At 41.7% G+C, this 15,439-nt stretch overlaps 1 protein-coding gene across 1 annotated transcript in view; it reads left to right on the top strand.

The window, feature by feature from the left end:
* LOC140475996 (eIF-2-alpha kinase GCN2-like) overlaps window positions 1-15,439 on the top strand; it is a 127,087-nt gene that overhangs the window by 95,674 nt on the left and 15,974 nt on the right. The window contains exons 28-36 of the mRNA XM_072567898.1: window positions 2,203-2,268; window positions 2,559-2,733; window positions 3,899-4,029; window positions 6,367-6,471; window positions 6,678-6,806; window positions 8,348-8,428; window positions 11,100-11,209; window positions 13,101-13,159; window positions 15,280-15,377. Of these exons, the coding sequence (XP_072423999.1) occupies window positions 2,203-2,268; window positions 2,559-2,733; window positions 3,899-4,029; window positions 6,367-6,471; window positions 6,678-6,806; window positions 8,348-8,428; window positions 11,100-11,209; window positions 13,101-13,159; window positions 15,280-15,377 (954 nt within the window). The remainder of the gene's footprint in view (window positions 1-2,202; window positions 2,269-2,558; window positions 2,734-3,898; window positions 4,030-6,366; window positions 6,472-6,677; window positions 6,807-8,347; window positions 8,429-11,099; window positions 11,210-13,100; window positions 13,160-15,279; window positions 15,378-15,439) is intronic.

Genomic DNA, 15,439 nt, shown 5'->3' with positions numbered 1-15,439 from the left:
ATCCAAAACATCCCGAGCATAGAGCATATAAAATTCACAAACATAAAAGCTCTTTAGTACATTCAGATCAATATAATAAAAAAATTTCTAAATATTAAAATAAAGTATAAAACATATTTAAATGGAGATCTTCCCTTTCATTCCCAGGGGGCATCACTTCCTTTCCAAAAAACCCATCATAACCTCTCCCAACCAGTGCCCCACCCTTGACCCTGGATAGAATAACGAAAATTCAAGTATACTACTGAACTAGAACTAACAGTGAGTACTCTATCTCTACCCCCCCCCCCCCCCCCACCCACCCACACCAACACCTGGATATATTTGGTAATGGTAATACCATATGTGAACATCTATGACTATAAAATTACAGTCTCAGCAAATAATAATTTAATATATTAATACAAAATAACAGAGGAAAACAACCCCGCTCCCAAGGACAAAGATAAAATAAGATAAGGTAGCCACCTTCCCCCCCCCCCCCCCCCCCCCCGGCCTGTGTATATATACATATAAAAAAGGGGGAAAGGAAATTGCTAAGTAAAGGATGAATAAAAAAACCTTTCTTCCCACCCCCCCCAGAGATAATATTAAACAGTAAGTTAATGAAAGGAAAAAAAGGGGGGGTAAACCGGGGTGGGGGTAGGGCAAAACAACAATAATTAACTCTTATAATTTGTCTAAGAGAGTCCAAAGGTTCCTTGGCCTTCTTCGGTGATCCGAAGTTATACACGGACCCTTCATGGCTAAAGCATAGTATAGCTGGGTAGCGCAAGGAGTATTGAATGTTTAAATCCCTTAAACGCTTTTTGTTTCATCAAATGCCTTCCTCTTTCGGACCAAAGCTGGGGAAAAGTCCTGAAATAACATAATCTTGGATCCTTTATAAGTCATGGCTTGGGGATCTTTCCCAAGATTTCTGGAGGCTTCCAAGAGCATCTGCCTCATCTTATAGCTCTGCAGCCGGAACAGGACCGGGCGGGGGCACTGGTTCAAGCTGGGCCCACGTATTGCAACCCAGTAGGCCCATTCTACCCTTACCTAGCCTGATCCAGCCTCCAGGTTCAAAAACTGCGGAAGCCACTATTCAACGAACCTTGTAAGCTGGCCTTCTTCTTCCCGTTCGGGAAGGCCCAGCAAACTAATATTTTTTTTGACGACCTTGAGAATCGAGGTCATCAGTGTGATTCTCTAAGGTCCGGACTTGCTGCTTGAGAGTCCGGACCCGATCCACGGCTGATTCTGCAATGGCCTCGGAGGTCGTGGCCTTTAGCTCTGCCTCTCTGACTCGGCATTCAATTTCTTTGATGTCTCGGTGGTGCTTTTGTAGCGCGGCCAAGAATGAATTCCACTGACTTCGGGACTCTTCTATGAAAGCATCGATCTTCGCATCGAGTTTGGAGATTATTTCCATGAGGCTTGCCACCGTAGGTAAGTCCCCCGGGGCGGCTGCGGACGACTTTGCTGCAGCTGGGGAGGGTGGGGGAGGGGCTGCTGCCTGCTGAGAACTGCGGGCTCCTTTCCCCCTGGTCATTTTTACAGGAGACTGAACTGTATAAGTTTAGTACTAAATCACTAATTACATTAAGTAAAAACTATTTTTAATTGATTTGGTGAGTGTGTTGGAGGAGGGTGGCCCACTTTGCCTAGGTCTTGGGAGGAGCACTATAGACTCAGACTTGCTGAGTTGCCGCCATCTTGGATCTCCGGAAAAGCAATTTCTAACCTGGTGAACATTCTGCTCCCCTATTATTGGTTTGTTCTTCAAAAAAAGGATATTGTAAAGTGTAACTGAAACTGTGCCTTTAAATGTTGAAGGTCTGAACTGGTGCTATCCTGGTGGTTGAAAGTACTGGCCACTACTAAATATAGTGTGTCTGGGCAGTTCTTAAGGCTTGTACTCTTTTAGGTCTCCAGATTCATCCATCCATGTTACCAAAGCCTTCACAGCTGTCTGTTCTGTTCCATTTCTCTAATGAGAGTTGTGCTTTAAGGAACTTGCCTCACGATTGATAACCTGGCATTGTCCAGGAGATTGATCTTGTGATCAACATTCATGAATATCACAGTGCTGCATGTGACTTCCTTAAAAATCTGCTTTTAATCAACCTCCATTAAATATTTAAGTTTGGTACCTTGCTAGATCTACTGATTTCTTTCCATCTCCTTTGATACATGTCAATCTCTCTTTTTCCATGCCAGATGGGGAAACTGACCAAGCAAGAGGTAGAAGCCAAGTTCTGCAATCTGTCACTGTCACCAAACAATGTAAGTTGAGCAGTTGCTTGTTTTCCACATAATGACATCCGCCTCAGTCCATCGAATTTCTTGAATGTACAGCAGATTTGTAACTCATTAGTTCCAGCTGGTCTGTGGGTGTGTTCACGCTCCATGTGAAGTCCCTCTCATTTTCTTTATTGCACCTATCAATATGTTTCTATTCCATTTCCCCAGTGGTTATTTAGCTTTAAATGCATTTGTTACTTTGTGCATTGGTGATGAAGGGCTTGGCAGGAAAGAAAATTTCTATTTTTACAGTGCTGCTTTCTCTCATTCAGCTCTTGCATTTATATAAGTATACTGAGAATAAGCTGGATCTGAAAGAACTGAGAGATGTGCTGAAGCCTCTGATGAAGGGGAAGATGGCTGTTAGCCAGCTGGTAAAGCAGGCATTAAAGGAGCTTGAGGAAGTTATGGAACTCCTAAAGAAACTTGATGTCAAGCTGAAGGTAGGTCATAATTCTAATGAGTGATTTGAAACAGAGACCAAGGATTTCACTTTATAACTCAACTTGTTAATGCACTGAGGTTGAACCATATAGCTGGAGTGGGAGGAGGCTGAGCCTCAAGTGCCACTTGCTCTAGAGGTGTGTAATACCATCTTTCACCACCTTTCACCAGGTTCAGTGGTGTCAGTTTACTTTTAGTCGGCAAACAATACTAGTCCTCACTGATCTCCTCCACCCTGGCAGGGATGCCACCTGCTAGTGTTTCTCCTCTTCGTTACCACTCTATACGACTCAGGACTGTGGACTCCACTTCCTCCAAACTCGAAGTGACCTGCTGATTCCCTGTTCACACACTTACTGAATAAAATTAATAAAACCTTTTTAAAGGTTAGGACACTCCTTTGGAGCAGGTGGGACTTTAACCTGGACCTCCTGATCCAGAGGTAGGCATCTTACCACTGTGCAACAAGCACCTTGATTCCTTGTCCTTACAAAAAATGGTGCTGAACAGCACATGCAGCAAATAGAACCACACCCTAGCATTGACTTTAAATTTAGAGGGGTTAAAATTGGTGAAAAGGGTGTAACTCAGCCAAAAGAGGTGCGAGATAAGGAAGATGACTGGTGGTATGTGAGATGGATTTGTATATCCTGGGACTCTCAACGAACAGACTTTCAGCTTGTAAAAACAAACAGGAATACTTAGCTTTGGCGGGAAAGGTCCAGTGAGAAGCAGTCAACCTTTCCAGTTTGCCGGTCCTTTATCTGAACTCAGTACTTGGAGATATAAAAGTTTTAAAGCAAGGGCAGGGCTGGATGGAGGAAAAGGGAAAGTTTGTGATCAGGTGGGAGGCAGCAGAGAGGATCGTTCAAAGTAAGAAGAGACAGTAATGGAACAAGTGCAAAAGCAAAGGTATGGCTGGAGGAGGTGTAAATGTGAAAAGCAGAATCATTACCGGCAGGTATCATTTGAAAAGAAACAAAGTGCAGAGACTTGGATGTGAGATTGTTGAACTCAGTGTTAGACCCATAAGGCAATAAAATGCTTGATCAAAAAAATGAAGTTCTGTTCTTTGAGCTTTGATGGAGCTTCATTGCAAGGGTACAAGAAGCTTTGAAGACCTTGCTCAAACAGATGTTGATATCAGCCTTCCTTGTTTTATAGGTAGTCGTGAACCTGGGCCTTGTCTACAAGGTACAGCAGCACAGTGGGGTAATTTTTCAGTTTGTAGCACTCGTGAAGCGTCGACACCACATTGTGCCTGATATCTTGGCAGCTGGAGGGAGGTACGACAATCTGGTGAGTTCTTTTGGTCCTGCCTTTCCTTGGTAGCACTGATGCCCCGTATAAGATTCTGTTCATCCAGATGTGTCCAGTCACACATTCTTGACTATGTAATGTTAAAACGAGCAAGTGAATTTCTTTCGTTTACTAACAAATGTTGACTTCAGTTAGTGACTGATACCTCCTTCAACAAAGCTGTAATGCTTTAGGTAGAACTGCCGCCGTTTACGTTTTGATCAGGGATCAGAATAAATTAATTGCTATAACATTGCACCTCACAAATGGTTCAGTGTCCACACTAGTGCAGATCATGAAATATTTTTGTTCTCCTTGCTGGAGCCACATTAGGGAGATTTAAACAATCCTTAGATAATCATATGGATGATTTTGGGATAGTGTAGAGGGACGAGCTGAGAATAGTTCACAGGTTGGCACAACATTGAGGGCCGAAGGGCCTGTTCTGCACTGTATTGTTCTATGTATGTATAGTCACATACACACAATATACTCTCCTCTTTTAACATATCCTTTACTTGGGTACATCACAACACATTTTTCATGTGTTATGCTAAACAATGAGAGCTGTTGGTTTATTGGAGCATGCAAGTCATCATGACTGACGTTCACTCTGGTTTGAGCTGCAGTTCACATCGTTTAAATTTCCATCAGTGCTTTCTTGATTATTATTTTCTTCTTTTAGCCTTGAGGCAATGTGGTTCATTTCAGTATCTCTGATGCAATCTCAGTGGAGCTAGGCAACTTTGATGTGGACTGTGGGTTGAATCTGTTTTGTGTGGCGCGTATCCACACTTCACCAACTTCTCCGACATTTTCTCTTGTGTGATGTTGTTGTCCTCTGGTAGCAATATGCAGTCTTGCATAAGAGCAGATGAGGTGAAAGTTGACACTTCCCTCCCATCCAGTTTAACTCATCTTCAAGTCCATGTCACTCCTCCACAGTGGTGGCACGATGGCTCAGTGGTTAGCACTGCTGCCTCACAGCGCCAGGGACCCGGGTTCAATTCCGATCTTGGGTGACTGTCTGTGTGGAGTTTGCATATTCTCCCCATGTCTGCGTGGATTTCCTTCGCGTTCCTCCCACAGTCCATGAATCGACCATGCTAAATTGCCCATAGTGTTAGGAGCCTTAGTCAGAGGGATATGGATCTGGGTGCATTACTCTTTGGAGGTCGGTGTGGACTTGTTGGGCCAAGTGGCCTGTTTCCACACTGTAGGGAATCTAATCTAATTTAAATCTAAATGTATTGTTATGCAGAGCTCACACTATCTAAGTCATTGTCATAGTGTCATTGGTTGCAGGGTTATTCTCCCTATTGCTGGATGATTTGGTACTGAATTGTCTCTGAAGAACATACCTGCACATGTGAAACATCATCCTTTATATATTTTGTCTCTGATTAAAAATCTATGGGATTGAGGTGCTACATGACCATTGTGATGAAATGCCGTTATTCTCAATTTGTCTGATGTATTGAATTATCTTAATAGGGTCCCATGTAGGAACCACATTGTTGATTATGGGTACTGAATGAGCAAATCGACTTACTTTCTGCTGTCTGTGATAACTGTTAATTGGTTGTCTAAGTGGGAAATTTTGTGAGAATCAGAGTTGAGAGTGTGGTGCTGGAAAAGCACAGCAGGTCAGGCAGCATCCAAGACTGATGAAGGGCTTTTGCCTGAAACATTGATTTTTCCTGCTTCTCGGACGCTGCCTGACCTGTGCTTTTCCAGCACCACACTCTCGACTCTACACAGAAGTTGCCAGACCTGCTGTGTTTTTCCAGAAGTTGTTTTATTTTTCTGATTTCTAGCATCCACAGTTCTTTTTTTCTTCGTTTCCCCCATCTCGCCTCTTGATTTGTCATGGACACGGAGTAGGCAATTGTTTTGTACGTCACCTAACCTCCCATTATTTATGGTTAAGAAAGCAAACATCACCTTCAACAGTGAGTGATATCATTACTGGGCTTAATCTTGACCTTGTTTAGTGATCCCCACACATCCAGTTTCAAGCAAGGACAACTGGAGCAGGAACTCTGGAAGGTTTATGGTTCCTCAGTTCCCTACTCCCTTCTTTTTTTGTTGACAGCACTGAGATCATTTTTAATGGAAGCGGTAGCAGCAGCTTTACCTTGCTGAGATCACCAGCAGAAATCAGGTCACAAAAATCAGGTCAGAAATCAGTCCTAGTGTAATCCCAGACTATGGGAATTACTTCAAGCACTGCATTCATCCCTTTTGGCTTTTGCAGAGTTATGCAAAATGGTTTGTAAATGTCATTTTTCTTCTCAAGAAATAAGAACTATTGCGTTTGTTTTTCCTCTTCTTTAGATTCTTGAATTCCAGAGACCGCAAGTTGTAGGGCCACTTCCCTCTGCTGTAGGAGTTAGCCTTGCCTTGGATAAAATTTCCACCCTTTGTAACTCATCTGAACAGGTGAGTTATCCCAAGAGTTTTATATCATTGCTGGTTTCAAGTGAAATATATCAGCCAAAAACAAGAGGTGTTGAGCAACAGAGTGAGGATTGGGACCATGCTGAGAGATTCCAGTGTAAATACTTTGTTGCTTCTTCAGCTTGTAACAGTAAGCTATTTGTGAACTGCAGGTTCATAACTCTCCAACCAACTGTCTTCCATTGTAGCCTGTTACCTGTCATTGCGAGATCCTGGTGGTTGCTGTCGGGAGCGTGTCACTGGACAGGGCTATTGTCCTCATCCTGCAATTGTGGAAATCTGGGATAAAAGCTGAGTTGCTGCACAATGTCACCCAGGTAATGCATGTAGTAGATTTGGGATGCAAGTATAATTTAAGGGACGAGAGGTCCAGTGATGGAAATTGACCTCCACGCACCTTGATTTAGGGGAATGGAAGAGGCAGATGTACTTTGGTGTTTAACACCATGATTTCTCAGCTTGTCTGTGTTGTGTGTACTGCAATTTATATCTTCTAAATATGTAGTTTTTCTCCGGGCTGAGGCTATCTGGTGTCTGGCCCTTACAGGTTATAAGATCAGGCTGTTGGCAGGAATGAACCTTGGGTCCATTTCCCACAAGATTCCACCTTACTATCCCACCAGTTCCTCATGACATCATCAGTGTGGGTGGTGCTTAGTGGGCTCAATCAAGTATTAACCCTTTCAGACCCATATTCTACATCCAGTCTTTAAGGGCTTATGTGGTCTAGTGTTGCAAGGATAGCCGTCGTCTGGTGCAATGAGAAGCATTGTCTAGAGTAAACAATATATAGTTCATTTCGATAAGAATAGGCTCTACATTATTAAAAGTACTGTTGGGAGGACTTGGCCTTAGATCTGGTCTCCCACTGATAGCCCATGGGAGCCTTGGTCATTCTTCATGTGTAAATTATTGGAATAAAAGGGAGTGTCTCAACTGAGCTGGGTCACATGATCTGTGTGGTCATGGTCATCTGACAGCAAAAAGGTAAGAAGATGCGTGGATGTCTTCACTCGCTCCACTCTTGATAACTCTAGCTGAGACAAGTTAACTTGGCATGACAAGGAATTGAATTTGTGTACGGTATATGCTGCCTCATGGTTTATTCTCACACTAAATCAACCTTTGTTTGTTATATTGTGATGATACTATGGCTTTAAGAGGTGTATTTTGTCCTGTTTCTTTTATGAAGAAAGGTTGAGACTGAGGTAACGAGTAATCTGCTCAAAGCGAATAAAGTAAACAGCTTGTGCGGCCTTGGGGTTTTTTTTGTTAAAGTTGGAATAATAGAAGCAACCTGAATGGATGGAGTCAAGCTCCCAAAGAACCAGGATTTTTAGTTTTAGCTTTCAGCCGTTGCTGGGTTCTTGAAGCTGGATGTGGAAGCTCTTTCTCTCTCTGTTACAGCTAAAAGCTGGGGTTCTCTTAGAATTGCATGTGAGACAAGATATTTTACTGAATTTGCCTTTGCCAAGGGTGTGTTTATGGGCTGTTACTATATTGGAACAGTTAATTAGTAGTAGTTGGTGTGTACATATATATAATTCTGTAGAGCATTTCGATAAAGTTGCAGTTAAGAAAATTCTTCTATTTTATTTTTGTTTTGAGTGTATTTTAATTGTAGTGTAAAAATAGTGTGTTTGCTTAAAGTAGTTTGACTGATTGAATTACATCTGGAATGCAATGGCTTACACTTACCTTTTAAAAGTTAGGGTCTGGGCTATCTTAATATATTTTGAGGGGGTTTGGTCCGGTCCATAACAATGTTAACTGACTACATTCTGTGCTCAGTATGAATTAAAGCTCTGTTTCTGATTTCAAGTGAATGTAGTTACAGTGCTGGCATTTTCTATCTCAGGAAGAAGCTCAGGAGCATTGCAAACAGGTTGGAATCAGTCACTCCATCCTTATCTCTGATAAGGAGAGTAAACATGTGAAGGTAATGCACTTTTAACTTATAAGATTTATCTGAGTATTAAAATCCCCAGTGCTCTTTACTTAACAGCAAATACGTCCATATTGATGATCATATACACTACTGAATCAGTGAATACTGTGTTGGAACTGCGCCCTTTAGAAGGCCGCAAAATCTAACAGGTACTATATTACCGAAATGTTTACATGGGTCATCTGGAGTTTAATTGTCATGCAGTCAATCATGTTGCAGATTGGAAATTATCCATAAGTTTCAGCATGCCCCTGTCAACCCAGCATTTTTAAGATTGTATTTAATTAATCGCTCTGATATTTGCACTTGGATAGTTGTCTGCATGAGTTCATGACTTCATGAGGGAAATGAAGGGGCAGAATGGTAACCTCAATACTTTTAAAGATCACTCTGATCAGTCAGTTCATTTATTCTGAATCCAACTGATCAACAAACAGAATTTTATCAACGAATACAAATGAAGCAAAGTAAAGCATAGGACCCACCAGCTTGTTTAAATATTACCCATGAATGATGATCCCAGCTGAGGTTTTCCGATGGAGTCCCAGACACTAGAGCTGGTCACTTCTGTGATGATGAGTGTCACTGTCTTTATTCCCTTCATTATAGGGTGTTTGCTAAACCTTAAAGTTTTGTACATTATCTCTCCCAGTCTCTGCTGACTGCTCATGTGAGCTGCTACTAATTACCCCACTGTGAAGTGGTTGTTTATCACCCAAACTGCTTATCACTTGCATCTACAATATTTTGTCAGTTGCTGCAATCAGTGAACTTTAAGACTTCTCCCTGTCAGGTTTGATCTCCTTTGTCAGCCCCCTGTGTTAATATAGAGGGAAAGGCAAAAGAATGGAACAAGCAAAGATAAAGCATACAGAAAGATGAAACTGAATTTTCTACGTAAATGTTTCCCTTTTCACTCTGGCCCCATTCTGGTCAGGTAATTGAAAATAATTTCACCACAGCTTTTACAGTTTGTATTGGCTGTGACCCTGCCTCATGGTTTTAAGAACGCAGATGACATTTCTGTAACAGCAATAGAGGTAGTGTTACGAGATGGCCAGATAAGGAATGTGTGCCACCAACTATCCCTTCATTCCTGATTTTGTCAATACCCAACAGAATCCTTTAAGATAATAAATTGATTTGTAGCACTGGCTGCATTTCTGATGAGTGTATCTTGAGAGGTGGTAATAGAGCATCTCAAGGTTTTCACAGATGTTAGTTCAATGGTCAGAAAAATCTCCCTCTAGGCAGTAAAGTATATTTATTAGGAGTGTTTTGCTGCTGTTGTCTTATCAGAGTTACAGTATTCTGATTTGATTAAATGATATAAAAATTGAGTAGTAAATCTGGTTGGGCTGAAGGGCCTGTTTCCACACTGTAAGGAATCTAATCTAGTAAATTCTGCAAGGTTATAGAAACAGATGTTGCTCCTGTGATAGTTATTCTGTGTTCCTTTTGCTGTAGCCTTCCTATATCCACCATTTTTTTACCTGTTCTTATTTCTCAGATATGAAATGACAGTGCAAGGTTTATAGGTTCTTAATCAATTGAATTATAATGTTTTACACTTTCAGGCATGAGTTTGGGAACCTTGCAGTACGATGGAGGAGACTCTATTGCTGGGGAGACGTGGGGGTGCAGATCTGATCTGGGAAAGGCAGACCTGGTGATGAAAGGATAGGAAGGAAAACTTAGAGCTTGCTTATGGTTGGGCATGAGGAATTGGTTGTGTGAAGTTAATTTGGTTTTTGAGATCGCTGGTAAGACCCTATGTGTGATTGGGAAAAGTGATGATAGAGAAGGAGAAGGTACTCTGTATGTGATCTTGTAGGGAGCAGGCAAAGTGTGGTTGGAGGAGTTATGAGAGATCCTGTTTGAACTCATGGAAACTGGGAATTCCCTACCTTTAAGAGAAATGGCCAACTCTGCACCCCCAATATTTAGAGTCAAAGTGTGGTGCTGGAAAAGCACAGCTGGTCAGGCAGTATCCGAGGAGCAGGAGAGTCAACGATTCAAGCATGAGCTCTTCATCAGGAAACCTAGTTGATTATAACCCCCAGTATTTCGGCAAGATTACACTTGAAAGGGTTCAGAACAGATATACAAGGATGTTGCTGGGTTTGGAGCTATAGGGAGAGGCTGAATAGACTGGGACTACTTTTCTTGGAAAATCGGAGGCTGAGGGTGACCTTATAGAGATTTATAAAATCATAAGGGGCATTGGAAGATGAATAGCCAATGTCTTTTTCCCAAGGTAAGGGAGTCCAAAACTAGGTTTAAGATGAGAGGGGAAAGATTTAAAAGGGACCTAAGGGACAACTTTTTCATGCAGAGGGTGATGTATGTATGGAATGAGCTGCCAGAGGTGGTGGTGGAGGCTGGTACAATTACAACATTTAAAAGGCATCTGGATGGGTATATGAATAGGACGGGTTTGGAGGGATATGGGCCAAATGCTGGCAAGTGGGACTAGATTAATTTAGGATATCTGGTCGGCATGGATAAGTTGGACCAAAGGTTCTGTTTCTGTGCTGTACACCTCTATGACTCTAATTCCTGGCTGCATGGCTGTGCTGAGACAGCAATTCTGAATTCATGACTGTGCCGAGGAGGTTGGGCATTTGTCATGTTGTGATGATTTTTCCTTTGCTGTGTTCAGGTGCGATCGTTTGAAAAGGACAAACAGACTGAAAAACGAATTTTGGAAGCAGAGGTAGTGGAGCACTTAAAGAAAATCAAATCTAAAATCTCAGACGAAAAGAGCAACAGGTGAGAGTTTTACTGTAGACCAGAGGGTCAACGATTGTGATGATTGGTGTCTTGTATGAACTAGCTAGTAGAGTAAGGGGAGACTGGAGGCCAAGGCTGTGTTCACCAGCATAGAGAAGTTCAGCTCAGATCAGGTAGTGGGTTCTGAAGTACAGGAGACTTGTGAATCTGAACCAAAGAATTTGGATTCATATTGAAAATGCAAGAGGAAAGAGCAGAAACAAGTCTTACTATTTTTTTTAATTGATAGAGGAGACTGTGGATTTTCTGCAATGGACTCTTAATTCTGAGCTAATTGCAGTCAACACCGTCAGAATTCCTATCTATCTTCTACTGATTCAGTGAAGGGCCCTTGATGACTTTTGGATTTAACTGTGATGTGTAGGGTTAGTGAATATTTCGTTAATATTGTATTTTGTGGAACGTTGGGATCTGAGTTTAGGATTATGGTTCACATTAACTTGGAAATATTGTGAACTGTGAGAATGATGGGGGACATGCAGTGGAATTGTTGGAGACCTGGGGATATGTATGCAGAAAACATTGGAGAAAAGGAGGAGGAGAGGGGACCTAATTGAGGTATACAAGATAATGAGAGGCATAGATAGAGTCGATAGCCAGAGACTATTTCCCAGGGCAGAAGTGACTAACACAAGGGGTCATAGTTTCAAGCTGGTTGGAGGAAAGTATAGAGGGGATGTCAGAGGCGGGTTCTTTACACAGAGAGTTGTGAGAGCATAGAATGCGTTGCCAGCAGCAATTGTGGAAGCAAGGCCATTGGGGACATTTAAGAGACTGCTGGACTTGCATATGGTCACAGAAATTTGAGGGTGCATACATGAGGATCAGTGGTCAGCACAACATCGTGGGCTGAAGGGCCTGTTCTGTGCTGTGCTGTGCTGTATTGTTCTATGTTCTAAAACATTGGAGGAGGTAGGGCAGGTTGAGACAATTAATAAAGTATATGGGATTGTGGACTTTCTGAATAATTTGAACAGTTATAAAACTTTGATTTTTTTACCTCAGTTGTAGCATTGTGTCCAATTCTGGCATGACACCTCAGGGAGGATGTGAAGACATCAGAGCGGGTTCAGAAAAGACTGATAAGAATGCTTCCAAGAATGAGGCACTTCAGGTGTGTGGATAAATTGAGAAGCTGGGGATGGTTGAGATTTGATAGAGACTTTCAAGACTTTGAAGTGCCTGGACAGAGAGAAACCATTCCATTTGATAAAGAATTTGAGGGCTAGAGGATACAGATGTACATGAGGTTAGGATCTGGAAGGTACTGCCTGGAAGTTTATGGAGACAGTTTCAATGTTGGCTTTCAAAAGAAAATTGATTAAGCATCTGAAGAGAGGTAATTGTAGGGTCAAGGAGAGAATGGGACTGACTGTTTCTCTTGCAGAACAGACACAACAGACTGAAGGGACTCCTGTAATGTTTTACTTATTCAATTGTGATTTCTTCAAACTGCAATCCTTTATTGTCTCATTGTGTCTTGGTTTGAAAATACGATTAAAAGTAGAATCCTCTTAACGTGTGTGATTCACCACCAGTTACATGAGGGAAGAGATCATTGCCTTTCATAGAGCACAGAAGCAAGAATATACTGTCCTACGTAATTCATGTGCCTCTTTGTCTCACTGCTGGTTATAATATATTTGAACCCTTGAGCTCTATGGCCTCCTTTCTGCAGCTGAATGGTCACATCAGGAGCAAGTTATTCAAATGAGAAGTTTTGAATGGTCATGTAAAAAAAGCGAAGATGAATGAAATCGACTTATGAAAACTGATCATTTCTTGACCTGACGACTCCTATCCTTACCAGGCTTGAGGTTTCCCAGGTTGGGTTCTGTTGACCATCTTCCTTGTGTTTTCTTTTAAACAGGGAATCTCCAGAGAGCCCCTCCTCTCAGAACCTGAAGGGATCACTCAGCAGTTCTGCAGGTACTGTTAGCTCCGTGACCACGCATGGTTTCAACATTTACCATTGTCTTGGTCTCTCACTGTGAAGTGGGACAAGTGTGTTGAATAATGATATGGGTGATTGATTCCAACCATGAGAATTCACTGGTTTACCATTTATGAGTCCAATTCCATTTCACGTCCTGAGATCTGACTCATTTTTTCAGTGTTTTGGGTCGATTTAGGAAACAAGTAATAAATAGGGTTGGTGACTTTACAGTGCAGACAGGGCAGTTAGCATTGGTGGTAACTACAACGTTCCACCTCTTCAGAGCATGCTGAAGATTTTTTAAAAATCCTAGTTGAAATAATATTAAGGCTTTGACTGGCACAGTTTGAGTTCAGTTCAGTGTGACATTCCTTAGAACAATTGAATTTCTATCTTGCAGCAGAAATTTTTTTTTAGCAAAAGCTGCCCTCCAACTCTGGAGCTACTTTAATAATGGAGACATGCCCTTGGTTACCTGTGGCTTTGCCACTGATGCAGTCTCACAAACCAAGATAATTTCTTTTATTTTTAAGGAAAGAAAGAAATTCCTTTAGTTTCTTTTGTAAATCTGATTCATTTGTTCTTAACATTATTGCCAAGGCCACGTGCTGGCTGGCTTATATATACACGTGTGCACATGCCCACACACACACACACACACACACACACACACATGCCCATAGACACACATACCCGCCTCCATTCATGCAGACACACACTGGTGCCCACGGACATGCATTATCCTGGCACCAGGAAAACAACATGCGTTTGTAGATTGTGCCATGGCCACAGACAAATCTACCTGTTCCATAACCTGTCAAATTCCTGTCAATATTGCTCTTCCAGTCTTCCATGAGTCCCCTATGCAGCTGACTCATGGTGCCATAGTCTTGGCTCTGGGTACACTTCTCATGTGAGCCATCATTCTGATTGATATTCAGAACTGAATATTGGACGGTTAACCTGATGCACTGAGGAGGGTACCTGTTCTACCTGTCTGGTCTTCTGTGACTATGTGTTGGTTACTTTATTTCCCTTTCTTCCCTGTGTCCTCTTAAATGATCCATTGGTGTAGCTCTCAGCTTTGTCGATGCAATGCATTGATGCCATTACTCAGTTCCTAATTGCAGAGCTCAAGCTGCTGCACCCGATGATACCTGCTGCACAAATGATCATGCAGGACATGGGTGATGAAGTTCCCACATTGTGCAGCATGTGCATTCTTGAGGTTCCAGCAGCTCTGTCATTCTCATTTTCAGTGGGCTTTCATTTGCTTCGCAGATCTCTTACTGTTTGCTGACTCTTGTGCTTGTTAGTTTTCAGTTAGTTGTGTTGCTACTATGCCACTCTTGGTGATGGGTGTGCAAGTACACTTATAATACACTCCATGTCCTCAGTGCTTCCATGTTTCTAATAGGAAGGTTATTGACATGTATTGTTAATTATTCTATTTCTCTCTCCATGGCTGTCGGACCTGCTGAGCATTTCCTGCTTTAAATGTGTTCACTCTGTTTTAGAAATAGTGAGCTGTTCTTGACATTGAATCTTACAATAGACACAGTAAGATTCTGACTCACACAATAGATTAGTTAATCTCCGTAATCTTTAAATTATCTTAAGAATATTTTGAAATAGTACAGAACGTGAGTACTGCTGAAAAAGACCAAGTTTTATTGAAGCTTTTTGACAGTGTTGAAATTAGCAACATGTATATGTTATTTCCATCTCTTAAAGAACAGGACCGCGTATTAATATATGTAGTTTTTGGCAGGTACCAGCCACATGTGAACCTGACTGATCTTAAATTAATTGTCAGTATTATTATTGGCATGCTGGATTATTTAGCAAATGCTGTCCAATTTAGGGTTCTGAAGAAGACTCCTATTGGAGGCATAGGATGTCAGGATGAGGTGATTTAACTATAAGGCATCTTGCAAGGCCGGATAATTTTGAGATCGGGATTGAAATATCTGTGTGCTCTCTTCTCCTGTCCCCTAACAATGGTTTGAGCAGTATATTAAATAATTATAACATTCTGTTCTTAAAAGTAATGTTTGTCTACTTCACCAGGTATGTCAAAAGTGTCTCTTTACCATTTTGCCCTCACCCACAGGACCTTTTGAATCTCATGGAAGCTCGTTAGTGCCAAATTTTAATTTAATTTCACCTGAGAAACTGTCAGCAAGCATGAAACGGCGATATGAGGAAAAGGTAAGAAGTGGATCTCCTCTCTGGGAGCTTCTACACTTTAGACAGAACCTAAACCAAACTGT

Source organism: Chiloscyllium punctatum, chromosome 4 (genome assembly GCF_047496795.1).
Source record: "Chiloscyllium punctatum isolate Juve2018m chromosome 4, sChiPun1.3, whole genome shotgun sequence".
Taxonomy (NCBI): Eukaryota; Metazoa; Chordata; class Chondrichthyes; order Orectolobiformes; family Hemiscylliidae; genus Chiloscyllium; species Chiloscyllium punctatum.
The sequence above is the reverse complement of the archived record's forward strand: the minus strand, read 5'-3'. Positions and strand labels throughout refer to the sequence as shown.